At 37.9% G+C, this 18852-nt stretch overlaps 1 protein-coding gene across 5 annotated transcripts in view; it reads left to right on the forward strand.

Annotated features, from left to right (window-relative positions):
• The first annotated feature begins 405 nt into the window (after positions 1–405).
• Ppp3cb (protein phosphatase 3 catalytic subunit beta) overlaps positions 406–18852 on the forward strand; it is a 45695-nt gene continuing 27248 nt past the window's right edge. For all 5 annotated transcript variants that reach the window (XM_057785750.1, XM_057785751.1, XM_057785754.1 and 2 more), the window contains exons 1-4: positions 406–606; positions 12772–12972; positions 13615–13739; positions 16909–17020. In XM_057785750.1, the coding sequence (XP_057641733.1) occupies positions 522–606; positions 12772–12972; positions 13615–13739; positions 16909–17020 (523 nt within the window). In that variant the 5' untranslated portion in view covers positions 406–521. The remainder of the gene's footprint in view (positions 607–12771; positions 12973–13614; positions 13740–16908; positions 17021–18852) is intronic.

Raw genomic sequence — 18852 nt, forward strand, 5'->3', positions numbered from 1 at the left:
TTTCCCTAGGATAAATTCTATTTTAAATGATAATGCCACTTTTTTACAGTCTACAATGCCTCCTTCATTCTTATCTCCAGTCACACAGTTACGGTTTTGTAGGTAAATTGTCATTTATTTGTCTAGTAGTGGGAAATTCTGAGATCTGACTACATCTCTTCATCCTCCTGGGCTCCAATAAGGCCAGGGAAATGTCCTTTCTTCTTTGCACTCCTCACAGCCCCTTACAGCCCCTAAATCTGGTCTGAACCCTCTCTTGACTGTCAAGACTGCATGCAAGGAATTTTCATCTGATCCCTTGGCCTGCTCTCGTTTCGGTAGTAGGCGCGGTAATTTTGCTCAAGTCCCTGGAGCCTGTCCCGCCCCCGCCCCCGCACGCGCGGTGCATGACGGTCTTAGCCCCTCTGAAGGGAAAGAGGGTCCGCCATGTTCCTCCGCGGCACCGCCGCTTGGCTCTGGTAGCCGCCGCCCCCGCCCCCAACCCCGCCCGGCCCGGCATTCAGCCGAGCCCCGGGCCCAGCATGGCCGCCCCTGAGCCGGCCCGGGCCGCGCCGCCCCCGCCCCCGCCCCCGCCGCCTCCTCTCGGGGCCGACCGCGTCGTCAAAGGTGAGAGGTGGCCGAAGCCCTGGGGACCTGGCGCGAGGCGCGGTGTGAGGGCGGGCGGGAGCCCGTCCCCTCGGGAGCGGGCCCGGCGGGGCGGGCGAGTGACTGGCTGCCTCCCTTGGGGAGTGGCCCCTGGGCGGGTCCCCGCTGGGCCGGGCTCCCGCTCGCCCTGCAGGCCTGGCCGGGGGGTTCTGCGCGGGGCGTCGCTAACGCGGGGCTCGGGGCCGCCCGCCGCTGCGAGCCCTTTTCTTTCCTGCACCGCCCGTTACCGGTGCGGGGCCCGCGGTGAGCTTCCGGCTCCGCGACAGCTGCGCTCCGGCTCGCCCGGGCACCGAGGGGCCCCGATCCCCTTAGCCGTGCGCAGTCGCCATGAGCCGTCGGGCTCGCCCGGGTGCTGGCCCATGCCTGCTCCCCGTGACAGCGCCTAGCGAGCGTCTGCCGCAGGGGGTTCACGTTCGCTCTTCAGGTGCCACCCGGCGCGGAAATTGGGGAAACCGTATGGGATTGGACCAGGGTGAAGGATCCAGACGTGATCTAGGAGTCCAGTCTTTTAACTGCAGACCCAGGGGAAAAAATCATATTATAATAGAAAGAAGGCCAATTTCGCATATTGTAAGAAGTGGTATATGGTTTAATAACCATCAGCATTGATTAGAAAGGATTACCTGTCGCCTCTAAACACAGGACATAACTCTCTAGACGAAAAAGTGAAATCTTTCTCCGCCAGGGAGGAATTAATGGATAATTGTGTACAGGTAAACTGATTTATTTACAATAGAGAAATTGGAGAGGCAGTTGAGAAGTCTAAGAGTCCAAGCTCTGAGAGAGCACATCAACCACAGATAATACTGTGGATATTAGTAAGAACTTTGTAGTCAGTAAACAGATACTGTAAAATAAAGATTTCGTTATTTTGATTATGCTATTTTATCTTTAAAGGTATTTTTATTGTCAAATTTATCTTCTCAGATATACTGGCACAGTGTCTAAAGACTGTTAGCTCAGTTTTGAACTGTGACCATGGTTTGCCATTAAAATATTTTAAAACAAGAAACCCTTTTCTCCTTTGTGTTTTTTTTTTTTTTTTTTAAGTTTAAAGTTTTCAGTCTGCACTTTCGGTTCTTAAAAGAATGACACATTTTTGAACCTAGGCGAATATGGCTTGGGTTAGACATTAGAATGAACCAAATAGTTTATGAACTTCTTTTTCTGAGAAATCTTTTTTTTTCTTTAAGAGAAGAGAGATCAGTCATTGATCCTATCAAATCCTTTAATTTTATGGGTGGGGATTGATCTAGAGGACATGACCTACCTACCTCTTCATTTTCTTAACTATATTTCTTAACTATATCCTGTATGTTCAGATACTTTTCACCAGAATAAAAGCTGAAGTAGCTAGTCACATTCCCAAACCATGTATTTATGTTGTCCTCATGTGGATCCTGTTCCTTGACAAATATGTGGCAGTATTTTCCTGTATCACTTTAATGAGGCGAAAAGGCGATTCCAAGCATAAGGCACCGGGGGTGAGCTGTGAGCCCAAGACACAGCCATTTACAGTTTACTGACTGGAAATTAAAGCCATTTTCTTGTAGGAAAGGCGCTTGTTTGGAAATTTTCAATTAAGAGGCTTAAGGTTACCATATCTTGTGCAGTAGTTGTATCTTCTTAATGGATACAACTTTCATTTTTTTGTGGAATTTGTTAAAATTCCTGATACTACAGTGGCACATATCTTTAATCCTAGCACTCTGGAGCTGGAGGATTGGTGTTAAGTTTGAGGCCAGTCTGGTCTATATAGCAAATTCCAAGCTAGCTAGAGTTATATAATGAAACCTACCTCTAAATAAATAAATAAAACACATTAAGCTCAAATTTCATTTAAGTTTAGGATAATGTTTTAACTTTTATATACACTGTTTCATGAGAATGTTTGGGGAATTGCCATTAATATTGAGTTTAAATCTTACTCTCTGGAACTTTTCCTTGTCTTTAAATTTTAGAGTCACTGCTTCTACTCTAAAGACCTCTATTTTATGGACATGTAGGTTTTTTTTTAATCTTGTTTTATGAGCATGGATATTTTGCCTGTCTGTTACATACTTGCACCCATGTGTGTGATGCCCCAGAGGGCCAGAAGAGGGTGTCAGATTTTGTAGAGCTGTAGTTACAGAAGGCTCTTAGCAGCCTTATGGGTGTTGGAAATCCAATTCAGATCCTTTGAAAGAGCAAGCAGTGAATGCTCTTAACTGCTGAGCCATCTTAAGTCCCAGGTAAGTAGGTTTTTAGGAGAATATAGAATGTTTTGTTTACTGTCACATTTAGGAAATGCACTTATAAGTTTGGGAGATTTTTGTTTTGTTTTGTTTTTTGTTTTTCGAGACAGGGTTTCTCTGTGGCTTTGGAGCCTGTCCTGGAACTAGCTCTGTAGACTAGGCTGGTCTCGAACTCACAGAGATCCGCCTGCCTCTGCCTCCCGAGTGCTGGGATTAAAGGCGTGCGCCACCATCGCCCGGCTAGTTTGGGAGATTTTTAATACTATAAGTGATTCATTTATAAATGTGATGAACATGTTACTAAAGTTGTTAGCAATTCTTTGTCACTGGTCATGATTTCCTGGTTAGTTATACTCAGTTTCTGAGCCTAGTAGTCCAGCTACTGACTCAAACCAAACTCTCTTCATTTAAAAATTTAATAGAGAGGTTGGTAGTTAACCCATGTACTGCTCTTTCAGAGAACCAGAGTTCTGTTCTCAGCATCTGTGTCAAATAGCCCAAAGCTTTCTAACTCCAGTTTCAAAAGATGTGATGCACTCTTCTGCCCTGTGGGAAGCGGCATTCATTTGCTTATACACCCGTACATACACATGCTTACACATAACTAAAAATAAAAATGAATCATTTAAAACCCTTAACCTGATGTGGTTAATCACAATGGCATCTATGTTCATAATCCCAGCACTTGGGAGGCTGAGAAAGGAGGATCATTCATTCAAGATCTGCCTGGGGCAGATAGCGAGACTGTGTTTCAGAAATTCTCAAAGTAAAATATTAAATAAATCACAATGTGTTCCTGAAGCTTCTGTTGCTTTTTTTTTTTTTTTTTTTGTATACATTTTTGTTAAGAACATGGAAACAAACGTGTTGGTGAGATGGTGCATGGGTAAAGGTACTTGCTGCCAAGCCTGATGACCAAGGTATGGGTAAGAAGCAGAGAATCAATTTCTCCTTAAAGCTGATCTCTGACCTCCACACAAATACACATACATACATGCACAATAAATAAATGGAATACATTTAATAGAATGCAGGCTTAACAAAAAAGAGAAAAATGGAAACAAACTAGGAAAAATGTACTTTATTGCCATATCAGTAAAATGGTGTAATTGAAACGTAAAATTCTGATTTAGGAATATTTCTTTCACTCCTCACAGATTTACTTAACCTAATTTTGTCCAGTTACATTTCCTCACTAAATTGTGCATGTTTTGTTACATAAAGCTAAAATGTCACTGACTTGATCAGTTCTGTTATCATAACATAAAATTCACCTTTATCCCATAGAGAGTAGTGTTTAGATTTATATACATTTTAGCACCCACAATGTAAAAGTTTTTCCTTTTAGTTTTTTTTTATTTTTTATTTTATTATTATTTTTTGAGATAAGATTACTTTGTGTAAGAACTCTAGCTGTTCTGCAACTTGTTTGTAGACCAGGCTGGCCCTGAACTCACAGAGATCTGCCTGCCTCTGCTGTGAGTAAAGGTGTGCGCCACCACTGTCTGGCTCATTTTGGTTTTTAAAGAAAAAATGACTGTACTTTCTAAGTTTGAGGTCAATATGGCACTCATGTAGGTGTCAGTTCTCTTTTTCTACCATGTGGGTCCTAGCAGTTCAACTCAAGTTATGTCTGACTTGATGGCAAATGTCTGTACCTGCTTAGGCATTTCACACAGCTCCCTATTGATTTTTTTAAAAAAATATTTATTAAGTATACAATATTCTGTCTGCATATATACCTGCAGGCCAGAAGAGGGCACCAGATCTCATTACAGATGATTGTGAGCCACCATGTGGTTGCTGGGAATTGAACTCAGGACCTTTGGAAGAGCAGGCAATGCTCTTAACCGCTGAGCCATCTCGCCAGCCCCCTGATTTTTTTTTTTGTTTGTTTGTTTGTTTTTTGTTTTGTTTTTCGAGACAGGGTTTCTCTGTGGTTTTGGAGCCTGTCCTGGAACTAACTCTTGTAGACCAGGCTGGTCTCGAACTCACAGAGATCCGCCTGCCTCTGCCTCCCAAGTGCTGGGATTAAAGGCGTGCGCCACAACTGCCCGGCTCCCCCCTGATTTTTTTTTCTTTTTTTTGAGACAAGAGTCATATGTAGTCCAGAGGTTGACCTCAAAGTTGATTATTTAGCTGAGAGTGGCCTTGAACTTATCTGCCTGCTTTTGTGAAGTGATGGGTGTGCACGCGTGTACTACCCATTCCTGACAACAATTGATTTTTTATATTCAACATTTCCCTCCAGTTTTCTAGTTTCATTAGTCATAAATTATCACATTCTCATATTGAGTGAAAATGCTAAAGTGTATTTTGTTTTAAATGTATTTCTTTTTTAATGGGCAGCTTTATTCATTTAGGTTCCTCTGCTTATAAGTCTGAGATCATTTGCCAGACTATTTCCAGTACCTTAGTTTTATTAGAGTTGTTCAGTTGTTGCCAGAGATTTGCAAATGATTCATTTATATCTTGAGAATCACATAATGATTTCATTGTTGCTCATAGGTTTAATATTTTAAAAGCAGTTTGAATGTTAGTTTTGTTTACAAAATATCTTGCATAAAGATAACTCCTTAAAATGATTTTTCTTCTTTTTACCCATTAAAATTTTAACCCATACTAAGATAATTTTTTAGTACTATGTGTCCTAGAAAAAGCAAAGGAACAGAGACCATTAACTTATGTGTGTGTTTAAAAGAGAAGAGAAAGGACTGTGGTAGTAAGTTATCTTATAAGAAAAATGCCAAGAAGGAAATTCAGCTGCTCAGTAGAGAACTGAAAGCCAGAGCTATTGAATGAATAAACAAGGATTATAAGGGAAAGTTTGGTGAAAAGAACCTTGATGTATTAAATGTGTTTTAGTGTCAGTCATATGACTTCATCATAAAAATGTTAATTTATATTCAGAGGTGAGATAATTGAGCTAATTATTTGATTGATTATACATAAAATTTATTTTAGGACATCAGAGTTATAAGCTGGATGTTGTTGGTGCATGCTTTTTATCCTAGTATTTAGAAGGCAAAGGCAGGTGAGTCTCTGAGTTCAAGGCCAGCCTGGTCTACAGAGCCAGTTCCAGGACAACCAGGGCTACATAGAGAAACCCTGTCTTGAAAAACAAAGTTATGAAGTAGTAATTGTTTATGCTTCTTAACCTATAAAAGGAGAGTGGCATTGTAAAGGATAAAGTCTTGGAGCTGGAGGGATGGCTCAGAGCTTAAGAGCACTGGCTGTTGAGGTCCTGAGTTCAATTCCCAGCAACCACATGGTGGCTCACAATCATCCATAATGGTGCCCTCTTCTGACATGCAGACATACACACAGGTGGAACACTGTGTATATAATAAATCAATAAAATTAAAAGAATAAAAAGAGGTAATATCTTGATCTTTGGGAATATCAGTACTCACAAAAAGTTAATAAATTTCTATGAGTATGGATATGGTTAATATTTATTGCAGAACTAGCAAATTGTCTCAGTTCAAATTAGGTAGTAATGTCTACTGGCAGTGCTCTTTTTTTTTTTTTTTTTTTTTTTTTTTTAAAGATAGAGTCTCCCTATGTAGCCCCTCAAGGACCAGATTGGCCTTGAACCCAGATCATCTGCCTGCATCTATGTCCCCTGTGCTGGAGTTAATGTGTGCTACTACACTCTTCTTATGGGAGATAGATATATATTAATAAGAGAAACGAAGTCTTGAGGGATGGGTAGGATTGAAATAAGATAGGGTTGTTTATTTGTGCAACGTTTGTTGTATACATGCTCTGTACCAGGCATTTTACTAGGAATTTTTTTTTTTTTTTTGAAGGATATAATTCAGTTGGTAGTATGCCTGCTTAGCATGCAGGAAGCCTCAAGTTTCATCTCCAGTAGTGACACATCCCTGTAATCTTAGTATTTGGGAAGTTGAGTCGGGAGTATCAGAAGTTCAAGTACATCTTTGGCTACGTAGGGAATTTGAGGCCAGTCTGTGATATATGAGACCCTATTTTAAAATAAAAGATACTAAGATACAATCTTAGTGTGGCTAGTATAGTGGGGGTGACAGTTTAAATAAATACTGCAAGTTAGAAACAAAGTGCTGTTAGAAACAAAGGGATCTAACAATAATCTAAAGTTAAAGGAAAAGCATCACTAAGTGTAATGTTTAGAGGTACTCCTTGAAAGGTGAGTAGGAATGGAATAGAGAAAACAGAGAAGTATAGAGATTTTTTTTTTTTAAAGCATGGTAGTAATATGTAAGGTGTTTAGCAAGGAATGGCAGATAAAATTGGAAAAGAACCTTCGTGGGGGTTTTTTTGTTTTTTTTTGTTTTGTTTTGTTTTTTTGTTTTTCGAGATAGGTTTCTCTGTAACTTTGGAGCCTATCCTGGAACTAGCTCTTGTAGACCAGGCTGGCCTTGAACTCACAGAGATCCACCTGCCTTTGCCTCTCAAATGCTGGGACCTTTGTGTTTCAAGTTGAAAAGCTGAAATGAAATTTAAGATTGTAACAGGAGGCAAACCTCTGGATGATTAAGGATGCAGGCTATAGTTAGAATTAGACTTCCTGGTGTTGAAAACTACCTCTACCACTGAATAACCTCATGTAGTCACGTTCTTAACATTCAAGGTCTAAGTTTTCTCATCAGAACTAGAGTTAATATGGTCTTATTACAGAGTTTCTGGCATATTAATGAAGATAGTATGTGTATAGTATGTCCCATAGTACCTGGCTTGACATGTGGCCAGTACTGAATCAATGGTAGTCATCATTGTTACTGTTTTTTGAAGATTTTAAAGTAGAATAGTAATATTATTGTTTTGAAAGCTAACTGATGAGATTGTGTGGAGCAAATTATTAAAGGTGGCAGAAGCTTTAATTAGTTTTAGTTATGTTAGTAGAGTAGTACAAGAAATGGATGACCAAAGCATCAATTAAAGGGAAGAAAAAAACCAGGTCTGATTATGCTTAATAGTAGTAGGAGGTAGATAGATATTGGATAAATGATGGAGAATGGGAATGAAACAGATAAACAACACTAAGGGATAATAAGACTAAATTTTGCTACTGAGAAACCCTGTCTTGAAAAAAAAAACAAAACAACAACAACAAAAAGACTGCATTTGCTTTATGGATTGAACAGTTACAGTTGAAAGTACAGACTGCAGTTATTTGTTAAAGACTGTCAATGGTCACATTGAGAAAGACCCTGATTCAGGTTACTCAGTAAAGTGCCTGTGGTACAATCATGAGGACTTGTGTTCAGATCCTCAGTACCTACCTTAAAGCCAGGGCCTCATGGGGAGGCAGAGACCATTGGTTAGTTAGTCTAGCAGCATCAGTAGACTCCAGATTTAGTGAGAGACCATGATTCAGAATATAAGGTGGGGGGTGGTGAAATGATTCAGGAAGTAAAGCATTTCGGTGTAAGCCTGATGACCCAGGTTTGAGTATAGAATTCATGGTGGTAGAGAGACCTTCCAAATATATGGTATATGCCTTTAATCCCAGCATTTGGGAGGCAGAGACAGGAGGGCTCTTAAATTCTGCCTCAACCTGAACTAAATTGGAAAAACTGTCTCAAAGAAAACTAAAAAATAAAACTACATAAAATTTTGACCTAGGTAATTTGGCTGTGCTTTGTTCTATTGAGAATGAATAGTAGAATTGAAGTTTTCAAGTAGAACTTAGATAAGAAATTGAGCGTGTATTGGCACATTTCAGGAAATTCAGAAATGAAGATGTAAGAAAATTGAAAGATTTGAATAATCATAAAGACTTGGAGTCATGTTGGAACAGTGGCTCGATGATTAAAAGCCTTTGTCCTGCAAAGATCCTGAGTTCAATTCTCTGTACCCACATCCAGTGGCTTAACCACCACCTGTCACCCAGTTCTGGTGGTTCTGATGCCCTTTTCTGGCCTCCATGGATATCCACACGCATGTGGACTCAGGTCCACACTTATAAAATAAAAATATGACTAGAGAGATGGTTCGGTGGTTAAGAACACTTGTTACTTCCTGCTTTTGCAGAAGACTGGTTTAGTTCCTAGCACCCACCTAGTGGTTAACATCCATCCAAGATTCAAGTTCCAGGGAATATAACATTCTTTTCTGATCTTCATGGGTACCAGGCATGCACACGTACATACATGCAGATAAGCACTCATAAATCTAAAATAATTAAAATATACCAAAATAATGAATCTTTTAAAAAGTCTAAAATTCCTAAAGGGGGAAATCTCCACAAAAATTTAAATCTAAGTGATGGACAGTAGTGATACCATGACAAAAATAACAAAGGAAACAAAATTTGATGAAGGGGTACTTAAATAACAACCACAATTAACTCATCCCAGGGATGCTTTGCAAATTTGAAAATAATGCTATTGTATGAATGAATCTTTCCTTAGGTCATGTGACTACTCCATAGTTCTACATCAGACTGATGAAGAGCCTTGGTCTGGTTTGGTTTTTGTGATGGAATCTCTCAGAGCTCAGGCTGGCCTTCAATTCTTATTCGTCCTGCCTTCACCTCCTAAGTGCTAGTGTAACAGTTAGGCACCAGTGTTCCTGCCTGAGGAGCCTTTTGATGATCCCTTAGGTCAAATGATTTTGGCATTATGTTGATATAAAAACATGATCCTGCAGCATCATTTTGACCTAGTTTGAGCTATGTCTCTGCACCTTGAGAAGCTACTTAACATCTCTGAGTCCATTGATGAAGTGAAAATGAATTCTATCTGATCACACAAGATGTCTCTGGAAATCATGTGAGACTGTGTATTGGAAAACATTTATAGACTAAATGATAAATTGGCACTGCTACATAAGTTGGTCTTAAGATACATGAGTATTTTAGAAACTACCACATACTCATAGTTGAATAAGCTGTGTATATTGTGGATCATTCGATATATAGAGATAAATGACATAGCCCCATTACTTACAAGATGGGCATTTAATGATGCAAGTTGTAATAAAAGTATTTGTCACTTGGGAGGCAGAGGCAGGCGGATCTCTGTGAGTTCGAGACCAGCCTGGTCTACAAGAGCTAGTTCCAGGACAGGCTCCAAAACCACAGAGAAACCCTGTCTCGAAAAACCAAAAAAAAAAAAAAAAAAAAAAAAAAAAAGTATTTGCCATGTCCTGTGTTATCTGACCCCCAAAATAAAAGGTACTGTTAATGTAGGCTGGGAGTATCATAAAAGTTTCCAAGAATGAAACACTAAATGAGATTTAAAGACAAGGAATAACAGAACGAGGTGGTTCCTGCATAAAACATCATATTGTACCTGGGTGTGAGAAGCTAAGGTGGAAGATTGTGGAAGTTAAGATCAGCATGGGCATAGTGAATTCCAGATGAGTCTAAGCTAGTGTGAGGCTTTGTCTCAATTCCTCCAACATAAGGTGAGATTATATACCCCAAACGACATGCAAAGTAAATCAGTCGTTGGTCTGTCTGTCTATTGGAACAGATTGTCACTGTGTAGCTTGGCTGGCTTGTACCTTGCTGCTCAAACTCAGAGACATACCTGCCCCTGTCTCCTGAGCACTGTTCTCCACACTACCATGCCTGACTAAAATAGTTTTAAATTGATGTAATTTAAGAAATAAAAGGAAGTTAATGTCTGAAACAATATTTCAGAATATAAGGTAGTGGTAAAAGATGAGGGTAAAATATAGGTAGGTATTTCGTCATGAAGGACCTCTATATTATAAAGTAATTTGAATTTTAGAGATGGATAGAAATCAGTAGAGTGGTTAAGAGCACTTGCTGCTCTTACAGAGGACCTGTGTTTAGTTCCAGCACTCACATGGTGGTTCACAGCCATTCATGACTCCAGTTCCAGGATCAGATGCCCCTCTTCTGACTTCTTAGAACACCAGACATGCATATGGTACATATACATACATATATGCAGATAGAATACTCAAACACAAAATAATTTCAGTTGTATATAGTGAACTCAACCTGAAATGGAATATTAATGCTTGGATTTTTTGCAAGTGGCTCAATTAGTTGTTGCTGGAGGTCCTTCCGCTCCGCTGAGATACCAGCCCATTGGGGCGTGGTCTCTTTCCCTTTAAAAAAGCGGCTACTTCCCTCCTCGCTCTCTTCACTTCCTGCACCGTCCCAGATAACAACAGCCCTCTGCGCAATTAGGAAGAAGTCTAGTCGCCGGAACTGGAGCAGGAAGTAAAGAGAGCAAGGAGGGAAGTAGCCGCTTTTTTAAAGGGAAAGAGACCACGCCCCAATGGGCTGGTATCTCAGCGGCTATTGGCTGGAGGAGCGGAAGGACCTCCCACAACAATTAGTAGAATGCTTGAGGACCTGAATTCCTTCCCCAGAACCCAGTGGGCAGTAAAGTAAGTTAAATTATATAGATGAACATTTGGCTTTAGTTTTATCTACATCCCTAAAAGATCATATTAAAGTTGTTTAGAAAACATTGTTTTTATGTTTGTATTAAGAACATGCAAGATGAACTTGCAAAGGTAAAGGTAAAGACACTTACTGCCCCACCCTGGCAGCCTGAGTTTGATTCTGGAACTCATGTATAGATGGCAGTGAAAAACCAACCTACAAATTAAATTTGTCTTCCAACCTCCACACATTTTTTAAAAAAATATTTATTTATTATGTATACAATATTCTGTCTGTGTGTATGTCTGCAGGCCAGAAGAGGGCACTAGACTTCATTACAGATGGTTGTGAGCCACCATGTGGTTGCCGGGAATTGAACTCAGGATCTTTGGAAGAGCAGGCAATGCTCTTAACCACTGAGCCATCTCTCCAGCCCCACCTCCACACATTTTGTGGCATATTCACTCAATATATCATGCAGAAGACCAGTGGTTCTCAACCTTCCTAATGCTGTGACCCTTTAACACAGTTCCTCATGTTGTGGTGACCCCAACCATAAAATTACTTTTCTTGCTACTTCATTACTGTAAGTTTGCTACTTTTATGAATCATAATGAAAAAAATTTGTTTTCCCAATGGTTGTAGGTGACCCCAGTGAAAGAGTCGTTTGACCCCAAAGTCTCGACTCTCAGGTTGAAAACTGCAGATGTAGACACATACACACTATAATATTTGTTTTTAAAATGGCATGCAAGATTGTCTTATGTTTGCACTTTATTTATATTCAGGTTTATGTAGTAATTATATTTTATAATATGAGTTCTGACTGAATGTATTGTAAAGAAAATCTTTAGTTATCTTGAATTTTTTTCAAATCAGTTCTCTTACTATTTTTAACAAAGAACATGTTCTTACATATAGTTTATTATTACCCACCACCACCACCACCACCACTAGGGGTTGAATCTAAAGCCTTACTTGTGAGACAAGCACTCTATCATGAGCCCAGGTCTTACAGAATTTAGCTAGGTAGCTTCCTTCATTTATACTTGTTTGTCTGTTTACTTATTTAATTTTGAGACAAGTTCTCAGTAGCCGAGGCTGACCTCAGATTTTATAGACCTAAGGAACTATAAAAGCTGGGTTTGGAGGAACACCTATAATTCCAGCACTCAGGAGGTAGAGGCAGGTGGATCTCTCTGAGTTCATGACCAGCCTGGTCTACATAGTAAATTCCAGGAGAGCCAGGACTATATAGTGAGACCCTTTAAAAAAAAAAAAAAGGGTGTGCGTTTTTGGCGTGTTTGTGTGTGTATGTATGTGTGTGTGTGTAGAACCTGGGTTTCATCTCAAAACCACACAGAATAGTGTTATTTGATCATTCTTTAAGAAAAATTTTGTTTAAATTAACATCTATTAAATGAAGAAAACCTCTTTGAATATTTATGAAATTTATTTTCAGTTTTATTTATCTAAATCCAATTAGTTTTCTGTGTTAATATATTGTTACTTATTTTGTGTTCATTTAAAAATACGCAGCTGTCCCTTTTCCCCCAACTCATCGGTTGACATCTGAAGAAGTATTTGATATGGATGGGATTCCCAGGGTTGATGTTCTGAAGAACCACCTGGTTAAAGAAGGTCGGGTAGATGAAGAAATTGCACTTAGAATTATCAATGAGGGTGCTGCCATACTGCGGCGGGAGAAAACCATGATAGAAGTAGAAGCTCCGATTACAGGTAAACTTACTTGTGTTTTGGATGTTATTAAACCAGTATTTAGTTGATTGGAGATAAAGCTATTTCCTTTTCAATCACATTATATACTGATTGATATTAAATGGGCATTGTCTTGATTTTATGGGTCTATATTTTAAATGTTTGTTTTTAATAAGCTTACATGAGGCTAGTCTAATATGCTTTTATGAAGGTTTCATCAGTTGTATTGGCCATACTTCAGTTTGATTCAATATTTACTTTGCTCTTAATTACTAGTGGCAAATACCTTGATATTAATCAGAATCTTTATGTGATCATTTTAAGGTCATCGAAAAGTACTAAGTTGAAATGGGAGTTTTATTACTAGCAATATAATCTTGTCATCCTGTGAAGTGCTTACTTAGCTTCTAAAAAAGGAGCCTTATAAATTTACATGAAAAATTCATTACTGACATATCTTGTTACTTTTGTTACATCTTGTTTTAGATCTTGAGCACATGAGCACTTGGTTAAATATCATCTCTATGATGACTCTTTCTTGGGCCACTCTTCAGATTATTTCTTGATAGCAATTATAATATCTCATGTTACAGCAGTTAGAGTTTAAGTAATATTTGTTAATTCAGAGGCTTTTTTTCATATCTAATAATCTTCTTGTTTCAGTGTGTGGTGACATCCATGGCCAATTTTTTGATCTGATGAAACTTTTTGAAGTAGGAGGATCACCTGCTAATACACGATACCTTTTTCTTGGTGATTATGTGGACAGAGGTTATTTTAGTATAGAGGTAATAATTATATACTATCATTTGATTTGCTATTGTTAATATAGATTTTCTGTTAATTCCTAGTACAATAAGTTCCTAAAAATACTTGTATTGGGTTCTTTTTAATACCTCTGTATATTCTGAAATTTGTAGGAAAAGCTATTATTCGTTTTCAGACCATTCAGTTAGTTTTCTTTGTATTGTTTCTTATAATTACTCCCCCCCCCCCCAGTGGAAATGATAAGCAGACCGAAGTCTTTATTGTCTTGTTACCTCATGGCTTATGAGCTAATGATAGTCATTTCTTTACCTCTCTTGCCACTAAGGGCATTAAACCATGAAATTCTTAAAGTGAAGCATTCATTATATAATGCTTTTATTGCTCTGTAGATCTATTTTATCATGATGCTATTAAGACTCAAGAATATCCAAAACAATTTTTTTCAACTTTTAAGAGGCATTAAAATAACCTATTGTTTGTCATTTAATTCCGTGATTCTTTTTGCTCCTTTTCATTTTGAATGTATAAAGTATGGAAAATACAGATGTAGTTTCTAACATATATATCGCTTTATATAAATGAATATGGAACCATATTAAAATATTTTTTTTCTATCTTGTCTTTACATAATCTGTACACTGTGACATTTTACATATTGGTAAATACAAACCTACAGAATCATTTTCCATTGAATAAACAAACTTTAGCTTCTTGTTAGACACTTAAAATTACCATTTTCTTTTATGAAATTAGTCTTTTCATTACAAGTGATGTCTTATTGGGACATTGTAATCCTATATTTCTTTGTATTTACCCTATTATTTCTATAGGGCAGATTTGTAGGTAGACTTGCGACTTGCTTAGTGGAAGCTCTGTCAGTATATAATTTATATTGCACGTTTAATATATTCCAACCAGGTTTAATTTAGTCCTCAGAATATTGTTATGAGGTAAGTACTGTTATTTATCCATTCATTAGATGAGGAACCTAAGGTTTGAAGTTAAATTAACTTGACCAAAATTATATAGTTAGTAAGTGGCTCAATCAAGCAGTAAGATTGTGTCTTAATAGGTACTGAGGCCTTTTTTTTTTTTTTTTAAGGATTTATATATTATGCCTACAGTGTTCTGCCTGCATATTTGCCTGTGGGCCAGAAGAGGGCACCAGATCTTATTAGATAGTTTTGAGCCACCATGTGGTTGCTGGGACTTGAACTTAGGACCTCTGGAAGAGCAGCCACTGCTCTTAACCTCTGAGCCATCTCTCCAGCCCTACTGAGGCCTTCTTACCTGGCAAATTTCCATTCTACTTAGTGTTGTGTATATCCACTTTTAAGGTGTTTTTAGTATATTGTATTTCTCAATACAATATACTAGGACTTTATGACTGTGTTCATTCCTTTCCTTAGGAATTTTATTATCCTAGGATTTTCTTCCCATTCATATTTTCATTGTCAGACTCTTTAATCTTTGCTGAATTACCTCGAGGCTTTAAGAAAAATTCGAAAATGGTCTTGCCTAACAAAGAACTTAGTATAATTGATAAAATCAGTGAAGTAAAACTTAGTTGTTACTGAGCATGTTGGTGTATATGTACTCATTTAAGACTAACTAGTTTAGTTAGTTAATAATACTGTTACAGAAAAGAAAAATAATCAAAACCAAGAACAGTTAGTTTTAGTGGATGTTTCTTTGGTTTTACCTTTCCTTTCCCCCAAGAAAATGAAGGTCTAAACAGTTATGCACTTCAGTGTACTTGGTTAAAATAATTTTTTTCTTTTATTTTTCCCCATTTTCATCCTCCCCCCCACCCCCAAGGGTTCCTCTGTGTAACAGCTTTGGCTGTCCCGAAACTCACTCTGTCTGGATAGATCCTCCAGCATCTGTCTCGCTAGTGCTGGGATTAAAGGTGTGAGCCACCACACTCAGTTCTGACTTTTCTTTTTCTTTTCTTTTATTTGTTTTTTCGAGACAGGGTTTCTCTGTAGCTTTGGAGCCTGTGCTGAAACTAGCTCTTGTAGACCAGGCTGGCCTCGAACTCACAGAGATCCTCCTGCCTCTGCCTCCCGAGTGTTGGGATTAAAGGTGTGTGCCACCACCGCCCAGCTCTAACTTTTCTTTTTGTATGATTCTATAAGCCATATTTGTTTTTACTTGAAATGGCCCTTTCTTCTTAAAACAATACATAAAATGTTAGTTTTTTATGTTAAATCTAGAGAAATGTGTGTATTCAAAATGCTGTTTGTTTCAATGTTTTTGTTATAAAAATTGCATTTTCTTTGAATTAAATTAAATCAGTGGTTCTCAGATTTCCTAATGCTGACACCCTTTAATACAGTTCCTCATGTTGTGATGACGCCCAGCCATAAAATTATTTTTGTTGCTATTTCATAACTAATTTGCTACTGTTATGAATTGTAATGTAAATATCTGTGTTTTATGATGGTGTTAGGCTGCTCCTGTGAAAGGGCCGGTCGACTCCAAAGGGGTCAAGACCCACAGGTTGAGAACCACTGGATTAGCTAGCTAATAAACACCTGCTTTATGTAAGGAAGTGTTTGCAAACAACAAAGCAAATATAGAACTTGGCCCCTTTGTTAGGCAGTGTGGCATAATGCTTAAGATGAAAGGATCAAAACCTGTATTTCTTCAGAGCTGTGTGATTTTTGGACAAGTTACTTAGCTTACTGATTTAGTTTCCTTATATATAAAATAGAGGTAATATGATAATTGCTTTTTGGCCTTTTGGCTAAGATAAAGTGGAGATCATATATCTTATTGTTTGAGAAATAAAAGAAACAATTTTTGTTTGAGAAGAATTGTCAAGCACTCCAGTGCTCAGCACATTGGTAAATACTCTTCTGTTAGCTTTAGTGTTTTGTTTTTTTTTAATTATTAAGGAGGAAGCCATTTTGCTAAGTTACATTAAATAATCTATAAATCTTAAGTAGATTGATTTATTAATTCAACAAGTATTCTTTGGTCTTCTATTTGCTAGATACTTTTCTAGGAGAGTCAGAAGCAGTAATACAAAGTCTGATTTCATAAAGCTTGTTATTATTATTATGGATTAAATGGCAATAATAAAGAGTAACAGAATTTATAAGGTTAATATAGTTAAAAGAAGCAAAGATCAACATAGTTAAATAAAATTTAAGAAAAATTCACTGAAAACATTTTCTTTTGCAGTGTGTCTTATATTTATGGGTCTTGAAGATTCTATACCCAAGCACATTATTCCTTCTGAGAGGCAACCATGAATGCAGACACCTTACTGAATATTTTACCTTTAAGCAGGAATGTGAGTACTTTCAGGGAAAATATTTTCAGTGGTTCTTTTGGGATGACATAGGTAGTAAGAGATATGAAGACTTTACAGTATAACACCTAAGAACAGATTCCGTGTACATTTTTGAGAAAAATTGTTAAGTATTTTCAAGTTTTATTTCCTGTTAACATTTTATGGATGTACCTAAGAATAGTTAGGATTTTTCTTCATATATTTTTGAATGTCTTAAAAGTGGTGTGATAACTTTATGTATTTATAAAGCTATATGTATTTAACAAAGACCAAGAGAGGTGGCGGTATTGTTTCATGACAGATTTTTATCAAAAGATTTATTTTTATTTTATGTGTTTGAGTGTTTTTTCTGCATGCACGTATGTATGTACCACATGTATGCCTGGACGTCAGAAGATCCCGTGGAACCTGAGTTACAGATGGTTATGAGTTGCTATGTGGGTGCTTGGAATCTAACTCTGGTCCTCTGCAAGAACAACCAGTGCTCTAAATCTGTGAGCCATTTCTCCAGGCCTCCTTTGCAGACTTCTATGTCTCAATTTTAAGGCATCCTGAAAAACATATATTTATCTTGTCACCATTATAGACCATTTCAAAACATAGTTAATGAACTCAGATTACTATTTCTTAAAATTTATTTTTACTGGTGGGCTGGAGAGATGGCTCAGAGGTTAAGAGCATTGTCTGCTCTTCCAAAGGTCCTGAGTTCAATTCCCAGCAACCACATGGTGGCTCACAACCATCTGTAATGAGATCTGGTGCCCTCTTCTGGCCTGCAGGTGTACACACAGACAGAATATTGTATATATAATAAATAAATAAATAAATAAATAAATAAATAAATAAATAAATATTTAAAAAATTATTTTTACTACTTTAAATTTTGTGTATGTCTTTGGGTATGTATGTGTATATATGTGGAGTACTCCTGGAGGCCAGAAGCATCATATCTCTCTGAAGCTGGAGTTAGAGATGCCTATGAGTTGCTTGGTATGCATGCTGGGAATTGAATTCGGGTCCTTTGGAAGAACAAGTGCATTTAGCCATTGAGCCACTTCTCCATACCTGAATTGAAATTCTTAACCTACAGTATTTATCCTTTTTCTTGCTAATAAAGCAATAATAACCTATCCCCCACTAGATGATATAGAGCAGTGTTGACTTTTTTTCATACTTTAAACTTGCATGTGGTGATATTTTGTTTGTGCTTTAACAAATAAAGCTTGCCTGAGAATCAAGAGTGTGGAGTGAGCCACTAGTTAGCCATAGAGGCCAGGCCACACATCTTTAATCTCAGAATTCGGGAGGCAGATGGTTCTCTGTGAGTTAAAGGCAACCCTGGGCTATATTACATTGATCCAGTCTCAAAGTGAAAGAGCCAGGAGGTGGGGGCTCACACCTTTAATCCCAGTATTTGGGAGTCACCCACACCTTTAATCCACTAGGGAGGTGGAGACAGGAAAGGGATATAGCTGAGCGAAGAGAGGAATATAAGAAGAGAAGACAAGTGCAAGGCATTCAGTCTAAGGACTTGAAGAGGCAGGATGATTTTGTAGAGGTAGGAACTAATGGCTTGATGGCTCTGCTTTTCTGATCTTTCAGCCTTCAGCCCCTAATATCTGACTCCAGGTTTCTGATATTAAGACCAATTATAAATTGCAATATGTTGAGCTTGTTTAATTAATATCTGCAACCATATTAAGTCTTCAAATAAGTTCTGAAAATAGGAATTTTATTCCATGATGTTAGAGGGACCCCTTGTACATACACAAATGTATATATTGCATAAGTCTCATAAAAATATATAGTATTTACTTATAACTTGTGTATAT

The sequence above is a fragment of the Chionomys nivalis genome, chromosome 12 (assembly GCF_950005125.1).
Source record: "Chionomys nivalis chromosome 12, mChiNiv1.1, whole genome shotgun sequence".
Classification (NCBI taxonomy): domain Eukaryota; kingdom Metazoa; phylum Chordata; class Mammalia; order Rodentia; family Cricetidae; genus Chionomys; species Chionomys nivalis.